Genomic DNA, 11,518 nt, shown 5'->3' on the forward strand with positions numbered 1-11,518 from the left:
GGGTGAAAATAGGAGGAAGGACTATCAATAATCTAAGATTGGCAGACAACACCATACTGCTAGTAGAAAACATCACAGAACTGGAATGGCTACTAAGGAAGATCAAGGAAGAAAGTGCAAAGGGAGGCTCACTGCTCAACATAAAGAAAACAAAAAGAATGACCACAGAAGATCTACACAAATGCAACCTAAAACACGAGGAAATCGAAATAGTAAACGAGTTCCCATATCTTGGAATAAACATTGATCAGAATAGGGACTTCAGGGCAGCTATGAAAGAACCAGAAGAGTTCCCAAAGAGTAAAGATATACAACTGAGCACAAAAGTTAGAATCACACGAGCCATTGTATTCCCTCTTGCCATGTACGGATGCGAGAGCTGGACAGTGAGGAAAGCAGATGGGAAGAGAATCAATTGGTTGGAGATGTGATGCAGGAGAAGAGTGCTGAGGATCCCATAGACGGCCAAAAAGACACACAAATGGCCCTAGTACAGATCGAGCCAGAAAGCCAAGATGATAAAGTCGAGGCTATTGTACTTTGGCCACATCATGAGAAGGAATGCCTCACTGGAAAAGACAATATTGCTAGGAAAGGTGGAGGGAAGGAGAAAGAGGAAGGCTACCTGTGAGATGGATGAACTCTATTAAGGAGGCCATGGGTATAAATTTATAGGACCTAAGTAGTAGGGGAGGCTAGAGAGTCTGGACATGTCTCATCCACAGGGTCACCATGAGTTGAGAGTGATTCGAAGGTGGTTAACAATTACCACAAATAACTATGTAGTACACGAGAGATCAAAGACAAAGCCACACCAGTTGCTTTCATCTTATCTGGGCAAATGTAAGGTGAGGACATTCATTGGTGACCTGAGCCAGAGCATAAGGAGTGGTCTTTCACTGGTTGGTAGAAGCACAAAAGGAAGAAGAGGAGGTTCTCCCTGGAAGGCTGGCTCAGAAGAAATATGGTGGAACTGGGGTGGGGGAGATATTAAGCCAAGCTAGAATACCCTGGTGACCCCGGAAAATTGTTGGGGAAGTGTCTCAGGATCCCATGGTAACATACACTCATTCTTAATGGCACTGACAAGACTTGATAACCATATTGCTGAGTTGTTGCACTTTGGGCAAGCAATCGACATAGTAGAGGATGGTCAAGGGCTCCAACCCATGAAGGACGCAGCAAGGAGCAGCTGAGGCTTCTGGATTCAGCTTGTTGTACAAAGGAAGCACCTGGGAGAAAAGGTTGAAGAAAGAAAGAGTGGAGAAGATCAATTGACTACTCCTCTCACTTGTTGAAACACTTGGTTTCTTTAAAATGATTCTGCTGGGTTCCCTGGGTTCCTCTTATGCCTTAAGCACTTATGGGACCCCCTTAAACATTTATGGGATCCCACCATCTATTTCCAGGGCCAAGCCTACCATTAGGTTAGGGCTGGGCATAATTTTAATTTTACTAGTTGTTTATGTCACAACTATTAAAATGTCATTCAGTGATATATTCAGTGAATTATGATTTATGGGTAACCTTTGTAATGCATCTGAGGAAGCAGACTGAAGCCTATGAAAGCTCATGCTGCCAATTTCTTTCTGTCAATTAGTCTCCAAGGTACTACAAGGTCTCTCCACATACTGATTCTACAGACTAAGACAGCTATATCTATGCATTAGTACAAAAAAGATTACTAAGGATTCTGTATGGTATGGTATAAGAGAAGGTCAATGCAGGGGTGACACCATGAGTTACTGCACCAGGAGATGCTAACCCTAGTGACACTACGAAGGGGAGAAACCATCTAAGGTGTCCCCTTCACACATTCCTCCCTCCTTAGAAAAAGATGGAGCATCTGAAGCATGATGCACTTCATGGCCACTGGAGGGCATGTGAGGATCGCAGAGCTCTTCTTACTGACTTTGCATCCGCCCCATACCTTTCCAAATGGGCTCGTCTACCACCTTGGCCAGCTAACAGACTTGCCGCCATTACACCCACTCCAACACCCCGAGTTCCACAGTCTTCCTGGCTATGAGGGAAAACCAACTACATAACTCACAGGGGAACTCTTAACCATTGATAACCATTGTGAAGTCAAAGGCTTTCAGGGTCAGCATCCATAGGGGTTTTTTTTTGTGGGTTTTTCAGGCTATGTGGCCATGTTTGTTCCTGTTTCGCCAGCATATGTGGCTGGCGTCTTCTCTGAAGATGCTAGCCACAGATGCTGGTGAAATGTCAGGAGTAAACTCTTCTGGAACATGGCCACATAGCCCGAAAACCCACAAAAACTATTGTTAACCATTGAAAACTAGGGAGGGGGGCAGAGAAGGAGGGGGAATGTCCAATGGACTTACCCACGCAGCTGAAACCATGCCTGACAACTCTCTAGTATGATCAAATCCAGTGGCATCCTTACCCCTGGCGTCACCTGGTGTGTGTAGTGGGGCTGCTGGGGCATGCTGGGCCCTTTGCTTTACTGCAGCAGTGGATATCTCCTCATGAGGAGGCCTTTATCACTGCCACAGCCTCAGAGGAGCACAGCAAGAGGAATCCCAACCAGGTGTCAGCCCTCTTCTGGGGTGTCTCCCAGTGTGGATGCACCTCCTGCACCTTCAATGATGCCACTGATCAGATCCACCAACACCACACTCTCAAGCCACCTCTGCAGCACAAAAGGGAGCCATATCCCAGTAGGGGTGGATCAATTCATTCTTTCTGACTGACTCAAAGGTGCTTGTGCAATCTACCAACTCCTCATCACAGGTGAACTTGGCAATGTAATCCATATCTATTAAGCTGAGGCTGACCATACCACTGACTGAGTGTACCACATTAGGGTGGTACTGGCAATACAAATCAAGGTCTCTTGACCCACAAACCAGGGAAATTTTTCTCAGAAACCGATCCCGCAGGCTAAAGGCGCTGGAGCACAACCTGAGGCAGGATGGAAGGTGAGACTGGCTCTCCTTAGGTAGGTAAGGATAACTTAGGGCCTGAACAGACAGGCCAGAATAAAGCTGCTTTGGGTCACTTTGGAGGTATGCTGTTTAAATGACACATGCATCTTAAGAGGCCAGAAGCTGCGCTCTAGTCCTTAGGACTGGAGCATGACTTTGGCGCAGCTTCCGGCCTCTTAGGATGCCTGCAGCATTCCCCAGCATTCCCTTTCCAATTCCCCATCCCCAGATCCCCAGCTACTCTCACAAGGCATGAAGTAACTGTTGTGTAGGGGAGCTGCAGAGAGTCTATGTTAGATCCAGGGGCTTTGGTTGGTGCAGAAGGAGGAAGGGGATGCCCACCTCTGCATTGGCCCAAAGGAGACATTCGTCACCTGCGTATGTCACCAGCAGGATGCTGATCTCAGTGACTTTGAGTTCTGCAGGGTTTCTAGGCAAACCAAGCCTAACCATGGTCTCTTTTCTTAGGAACTTCATCTTGGACCCCTTGTACACGGCTTTGGCACCTCTTTTACTGGACGTGACCAAAGTGCAGGGTCACCAGGATACCCCTGTCCACCTGATGGCCGACACAAAGGCCAAGCCGAAGGAGTTGGGCTCCGACAGAAAGAGGCTGCTGAGGTACAACAGCTCTTTGGTAAGTTGCCATCCTGACCGTTAGTTTCATACTGTCCCAGTTTGGCAGAGAATCACTATGGCCTCCAGAGTACCCATTCAGGAAGGTGCACACGCGCATGTGTGCATGCACACACACACAGCAGCCACTGCTGAGGAATATACAATAGCAAGTACATTTCTATAGTGCTTATCAGTGAACTAGCACTCCTGAGCAGTTTACAATATGTAAGCCAATTGCCTCCAACAAACTGGGTACTCAGTTTACCAAGCTATGAAAGGATGGAAAGCTGAGTGGAGCCTGGAGCCTTGCCTGGGATTGAACTCATAACCGTATGGCTGCAGTACTGGCATTTAACCACTGTGCCACCAGGGCTCCTTAAGGAAGTCTTTGGAGAGCCCTTTTATGGTCTGGCATGTTTGCTGGAGAGAAGAAAAGGGAGGCAATGCCCTTTCTCATTCACCCGTACCACTCCTACTAGGTGTGCCACCCCACCAGGTGTACACCGTCTTCTGGGGTGTCACCCAGTGTGGTCTGTACCCCCCACACTCCCTAGTGACACCTCTGGAATCTGCCACTATCTGTCCTGGTTAATTCTCTGTCACCTCATTTTTTCAGGGGCTTTGAAAATGTCCGATTTCACTCTCCTCCTCCCACTTTCCCCCTTCTCCTCAGGTCATTTCAGATGCTGCAAAATGTGTTCCAAGTTCAAAGGAGTGTGCATCCCATCAACTCAAAAGAGGGGAGAGGGGAGGGGAGAAGGGGGCAGGGTCTTGCCCTTGCCACGAGTCGGAGGAAAAAGCGAACTTCTGTACCCTTCCTCGCTTGTGTGATCTTCCTCATTAACAGCTTTGGCCATCTTGACCCCCTTCTGGTGTTTCTTGTCCACATGTGTCTTTCTTTCGCAATCTGTGAAATGCTGGGGGATATGGAAGAATATCTCTGGACCTAAATTGAGGGTGGCCCCAGTGGCCCTCAAGCCCAGAGTACTCTCCAGAACTGTTTTCAAAAATGAAATTTGCCTCTGAAATTAGGTGAGATATGGCTAAATGATTCATTGGTGAGTAAATGTAATAATAATAATAAATAAATAATAAAATGTTTATTTATATACCACTATTCCATAAATCATAGCGGTGCACAGCAATGAATAAAAACAGTTAAAAACAGCAAGAACAAGATAAAAACATAACAATAGCAATCATACAAAGGGCTGAAGAGGTGGAATACATCACATTTCAGGGGGAGAAGAATGACCACAAGGTTCATGAGGGAAAGGCCAGGCGGAATAGATAAGTCTTCAAGTTTTTCTTAAACACATCAAGGGAACAAGACATACGGAGCTCATTGGGGAGAGAGTTCCAGAGTTGTGGGGCTGAAGCAGAATAAGCCCTCTGAGAAACAGCATAACGAACAACTGGAACTGTTAGAAGATGTACTATACATGTTGGGATAGTCAGTCTCTTAATCAATCAATAATATTCCAGAAATGGCCTAAATTATATTATTTATTATACTGTATATTATATTGAAACATTTGAGACAAACTGGATCTCAAAGGCTGTAGCTTTTTGCTTGCTTGCAGAATGTAAAGTTTATTTCCTGGACTGAACTCTAAAGTGTTGAAATAATATTTGCAATGCACCATGTGCTTTCCTCCCCTTTTGCTTAGTCACTCTCTGAATAAGGGCTATTTCCTATTGCAGGTGACCTTTGCGGATGTGGCGGTATATTTCACTGAAGAGGAATGGAAACTGTTGACAAAGAAGAAGAAACTAATGTACAGTTATGTGACAATGGAGAATTATGAGAATGTGGCCTCTGTGGGTAAGGAACCCGAATCCATTGCCCTTCCTGTAAAGACTGAGGGTCCTTTCATAATTCACTGTCAGAGAGATATGATTCCACTTTAGAATTATAGAATCAAAGAGTTGAAATAGACCACAAGGACCATCCGGTTCAATCCTCTGCCATGCAGGAATAGACATTCAAAGCACCCCCCAAGAGATGACCATCCAGCCTCTGTTTAAAGATCTCCAAAGAGACTCCACCAAACTCTGAGGGAGTATATTCCACTGTTGAAGAGCTCATACTCTCAGGAAGTTCCTCCTAAAGTTTAAGTGGAATCTCTTGTCCCTGTGGCTTGCATCCATTGTTCCATGTCCTTTTCTCTGGAGTAGCAGAAAGCAAGCCTGCTCCATCCAGAATATAACATCTCTTCAAATATTTGAACAGGGCTGTCATACCCACTCTTAACTTTCTCTTCTCCAAGCTAAACATACCCAGCTCCCTCATTCCTCAGAGAGCATGGTTTCCAGACCGTTCACCATTTTAGTTTCTCTTCTCTGGACATGCTCCAGCTTCTCAACATCTGTTTAAATTGTGGTGTCCAGGACTGGACACAGGATTATTGCAAGAGAGCCCTGACCAAAGCAGAATAGCGGCACTATTACTTCCCTTGATCTTGACACTATACTCCTATTGATTCAGCCTAGGATCACATTGGCCTTTTTAGCTGCTGCATCACACTGTTGACACATGTTCAACTTGTGCTATACAGTTGGCCCTCTCCTTACGCGGGGGATCCGTTCTGGATCCCTCCGCGTAAGGTGAATTCCGCCTATGCTCAAGCCCCATTGGAAAGCTCAAGTCCGTGTAAAGCGTGCCTGTGTATGACGCGGGCGTGCTGTACTACCATTCCTAGTTCCCTTTCACACGTAATTTAATTGTCATAACAACTTCCTGTGGAATCTTGGAGTTTCTAGTTTTAGTGAGGCACGATTGTTCTCTGCTTTGTAAGGATTCTAAATATCCAATCCTAAACTGCCAATTCTGGAATTTTGTGGGAAGAAGCCATGGAGATTAATGCTTTCCCCCCAAAAGGGTCCTCAGCCCATTCCTGAGCAAGTTTCCTGGCTTTTGTGGCCCCTCTTCCAGCTGTTTGATGCTCTGGAGAGGCTTTGTGGGGAAAAGGCCTCCCTTGGCCCTGCAATGGATCAGAGAGGACCCAACAGTGGCAAAATGTCCCCCACTTCCCCTCTGAGATCCCCTGGGGTCCCAATCCCAAACAGTAATCCATCCCAGTCTTGGAGATGTCTTAAAACTGTTTTAAGGCTCATCCCTAGCACTTGACCCTCACCAAAATTGGAATCCAGGTCCCAGACCCTTGTTCTGCCTTTCCTAATGCATTATTCGTGTACTGATTGTCCTGCCTTTCTCAAAAAATGAGCCTCAAAGTGTCACTTTTGTGCATCACACTCTGTGGGTTTGTGTCTGTGATAGAGAGAGAGAGCCAATGTGAAAAACAGAAAGGCAGGGAAGAGATGTTGAATGTGAAATGGTGAAGCAGTGCAGATGGGGAAGAGGGAAGGTTGGAGGGGAAAAGGGAAGGGGATCAAGCCTCTGGGAGCCAGGAGGGGAAGGCAGGAGCAAAGCCAGGATCGCCTAGCTCTGTGCGGAGAGGAAGGGACCTCTGGGAAGGGCCAGGAGAGGGGCCTTGGGGATTGGGAGGCAGCCACCAACCTGACAGATTTTAAGAACTGGTTTGAGTGAACTTCTGAGAACCAGCTGAAATCCTTGTTTTCAGACATATTTAGGGGTTCCATTCAGCAATTATAATATCTATGAAGGGAGGAAAGGGGGACACAAACCCTGCTTTTGTCTAATGTTTCTTTTCTTACCTGAGCTTGCTTACCTCCATTCAAGTGGTCCTTTGTTACGCAAAATGCTGGAGTCTGGGGAGGACATCCGCAAGTGCTATGCTTTTAGGGGGATTTGGTACTTAGCTCAATAGAACGAAATAGTTTTACTGGGGCAATAGTGACCTCTGGATCCAGCCAAGCTTTAGAAATTCCTGAATCAAACAGATTTTCATAGGCATCTGAAATAGGGTTTTGTGTTTTATTTAGGTGGAAAGCAAAACACACAGACACATACATATAAGTGTTCATGCACACACGCAAGAACCTTGTAACAAAGGTGGGAGTGGTGAATAGATGTAAGTCTTTGATAATGGTGATACGTTACCTATCCAGATCTTTATTCCAATTGTTGAGGATCTGGAACGGAGAGAGGTCAGTAGTTCCTGCGACAATTGGGGTTGGTGAGTGCATTGAGGTGCTTAGCCATGAAAACAGTGTCTGTCTGTAACTGGACTGGCATCGAAGAATAGCAAGTCGGGGCTGATATTTATACTGAAATTGGTGCTTGGGGTCAGAAACTGAGGGTTCAGAAAGGTTTATATCACTTTATATATTATATATGTCCTGTGTATAGAAAGAATGGGGTGAAACTGAATTGAATGCAGTGGGTGTTTCATGCAAATACCTCAGACAAAAGGGATTAGCACACCGCTTCTCAGGTCCTTGTTGGCTCTGAATTTCTATCCTGTTCACAAGCCAATGTACACTACAATCTGAGGGTGACGCTCCCAGATGCAGCTCAAAAATATCATAGCAGAGTACGGATGCAAATATCCAGATATAGGTATTGGCAAAACACTGATCACTTTCCACACTTAAAAATAAGTCACGGACACAGGAGATTTCATTCGGTTCTTTAACTTGACTTACAAAATAATACAAATAAATGAATGAATAATTTATTATGGCTCATGGCCAGATGTAAAAACAATCAAACAAAATAAATACAAGTATTAGAAAGCATCAGAATACTAAATTGTATTCTAGCAATAAGGGTAAACATCCATTCATAAAATGAAATCCTAAACCTGACAGGTAAAACTTGCCCTAAATAACTTTGAGAAATATAGACTTAAAATAGGAGCTTTGGCACGGTTGCTTAGAAAGTTGTATCCTAATTGAGTATCTCCCACGCTGAGATATATAACATTTCGGGCGGAATACAAGCTACACATGGCGTGTTTATAGTGGCAACCACTCATCCAGACTTCTAAAAGGATTTATATAAAAGAGAACAGTTAATTAAATATAATGCAGAAAACACCATATAAAATCATATTAATTTCAAAAAGGAAATTTCTGCGATAAATAATCACAGCTGCACAATATCTGACAACTTTACCAGTTACCTGCTCCTAATAATACAATTATTTGCAAGCTCTCCTCTCCGACTTCCATCAACTTCACCATCCCTTGTACACACAACTCCAATCCAATCCACGCCAATCCGCATGTGAGCTGTATGCTTTATTGGTTGTGAGTCATCTGGTGCCACACAGCATGAAGCATCCTCTGCAGTTAGCTTGCATCATGCCTTGGGCTCTGACTCAGGACTCTATGGCAGTCTCACAGGATATGATGCCACCTGTCAATCAACGTATTTCCACACATGTTTAATAGAATATTTTTTCAACAGTCTTTTGTCTGACTATCTGCTTCCAGTGATTCCCTTATGGCAGCCCCTCTTCAGTCTCTTCTTTGCTAGCTCCTATGAGTAAGGTTACAATTCTTCCATGGATTTAGGGTATCTGCAACAGGCTCATGCTCAGGTCACTCACACCAACTTTATTAATTTAATCTCAAATTGGGAAGGGTGAACGGGGGCTGGATCTTGGGGTAACGCTCTCCTCTCTTAACTTTGATATTTAGTCGTTGTCCTTCTTTACAGAAGAACATTTCAGTCATGAGAGAAACCACACTGGAGAGAAGCCATACAAATGCCAGCATTGTGGGAAATGTTTTTCTATGAAATCCTGCCTAATGAGACATCAGAGAGTCCACACTGGAGAGAAGCCATACAAATGCCAGCATTGTGGGAAATGTTTTTCTATGAAATCCTGCCTAATGAGACATCAGAGAGTCCACACTGGAGAGAAGCCATACAAATGCCAGCATTGTGGGAAATGTTTTTCTCGGAAGTCAAACCTAGTGACACATCAGAGAGTCCACACAGGAGAGAAGCCATACAAATGCCAGCATTGTGGGAAATGTTTTTCTCAGAAGTCAAGCCTAGTGAAACATCAGAGAGTCCACACAGGAGAGAAGCCATACAAATGCCAGCATTGTGGGAAATGTTTTTCTACAAAGTCAGACCTAGTGAGACATCAGAGTGTCCACACAGGAAAGAAGCCATACAAATGTCACCATTGTGGGAAACATTTTCCTACGAAGTCAGACCTAGTGACACATCAAAGCATAAACACAGGAGAGAAGCCATTCAAATGCCAGCATTGTGGGAGATGTTTTCCTACGAAGTCAGTCTTAGTGAGACATCAGAGAGTCCACACAGGAGAGAAGCCATACAAATGCCAGCATTGTGGGAAAGGTTTTTCTCAGAGCTCAAGCCTAGTGACACATCAGAGAGTCCACACTGGAGAGAAGCCATACAAATGCCACCATTGTGGGAAATGTTTTTCTATAAAATCAGGCCTAGTGAGACATCAAAGAGTACACACAGGAAAGAAGCCATACAAATGCCAGCATTGTGGGAAATGTTTTTCTATAAAATCAGACCTAGTGAGACATCAGAGTGTCCACACAGGAAAGAAGCCATACAAATGCCAGCATTGTGGGAAAGGTTTTTCTACAAAGTCAGACCTAGTGAGACATCAGAGTGTCCACACAGGAAAGAAGCCATACAAATGTCACCATTGTGAGAAACATTTTTCTACGAAGTCAGACCTAGTGACGCATCAGAGCATAAACACAGGAGAGAAGCCATTCAAATGCCAGCATTGTGGGAAAGGTTTTTCTCGGAATTCACATGTAGTGACACATCAGAGATCCCACACTGGAGAGAAGCCATACAAATCCCAGAAATGAACTAACATTATTTTTGTCAATAAGGAATAAAAAGAATATATTTTCAATCCAATGCTGCCAAGAAAAGACCCTTGTAATTTTGTTTGTAAGGTTTGTCTGTCCATATGTCTGTTTGTATTTTAAAGTTGTATTTTGTTAAGTTTAGGTTTTAATTGCTAATAGTATAGATAATTGGTTAGGGTTGTAAATTTGGCTGGGGATTGTGGGTCATGGTATAAGTTAGCTAGATGGGGGGTGCTGGGATTTGTTGCAGCTGGCTAGAATAGTTATGGGAATGATAGCTTTTGCAATGTGTGGGATGTTGGCTGAAGAAAGTTGGAGGCTGGTATTAACAGAAAGGGGGCTAGTTTCTGGGAATGGCAAAGGGGACCTTGTTGCCTATGGGGCATAGACTGTGGGGATTGGAGGTGGGGGCTAGGTTTGGGAGAGGGTGATGTTTTAGGTTTTGGGGTTTTAATGAATTGTTTGGATTATAGTGGGCAGTTCTAACTTAAACACTGAATTTCTATTTGTTCGCAATAAAGTTCTTTGCTGTTTCAACACATTGGACTCTTTGGTGCACAGAAGTTTTGTATTTGCCCAAAACTCACACTTACTTCTCTGCTCAGTCCTGAGCTCCATTCCCAGCCATAAGAACATCAGAGGCAAACACACATACATGTGTGTGTGTGTGTGTGTGTGTATATATAACTGTGTGTGTCTGTGTATACATACAGTATACTGTATACAGAGAGACTTTATTTCCAATGCAGATCCTTCCTTTCCTGTGTTTCCTGGGTTCCATGGTGGCCTCTTCGAAGTCTCCTCAAAAGAAGGCGGGAAGGGGAGGTCGCTGAACCCCCAGCACACCCCTTCCCTTTCCTCAAAGGCTGCAGCAGCAGTAAGGCTCTGGTGATCCCTGCAAATGCTCAGGAGGGTGCCTTTGGGGGCATGTGACATGCACAGTCTCAGCCGCTGAAGCCTTTGCTGCCCTCACAGTCTGTTCTGAAGAGAGAGGGAAGTTGGGGAGAGCCCTCGTTAATTTGGAGGAATGGCTGGAAGGTCTTCTGGGGGGCTCTTGGGGGATTATAAGAAGGGAACGAAGCTCCTCTTCTCCCCCCCAAGAAAGGCAGGGGGAGTGCCAGGCCTCCTCTCCCTCTTTCCTTCCCTGCCCCCTCCTCAGGGGATTCCTTGGGGCCCATGTACTAGGGGGGTTATTATGAGAAAAG

The 11,518-nt window shown here is 44.8% G+C and overlaps 1 protein-coding gene across 1 annotated transcript in view; it reads left to right on the forward strand.

Moving 5' to 3' along the window:
* LOC149305309 (uncharacterized) overlaps positions 1–10,671 on the forward strand; it is a 13,422-nt gene extending 2,751 nt beyond the window's left edge. Inside the window, exons 2-4 of the mRNA XM_089477994.1 lie at positions 3,420–3,588; positions 5,274–5,394; positions 9,157–10,671. Coding sequence (XP_089334120.1) covers positions 3,514–3,588; positions 5,274–5,394; positions 9,157–10,310 — 1,350 coding nt within the window. The 5' untranslated portion in view covers positions 3,420–3,513 and the 3' untranslated portion in view covers positions 10,311–10,671. The remainder of the gene's footprint in view (positions 1–3,419; positions 3,589–5,273; positions 5,395–9,156) is intronic.
* The last annotated feature ends 847 nt before the right edge of the window (positions 10,672–11,518 follow it).

This window comes from Sceloporus occidentalis, unplaced genomic scaffold, assembly GCF_023333645.1.
Source record: "Sceloporus occidentalis isolate IW3139 unplaced genomic scaffold, rSceOcc1.0.p SCAF_12, whole genome shotgun sequence".
In the NCBI taxonomy this organism is placed as follows: Eukaryota; Metazoa; Chordata; class Lepidosauria; order Squamata; family Phrynosomatidae; genus Sceloporus; species Sceloporus occidentalis.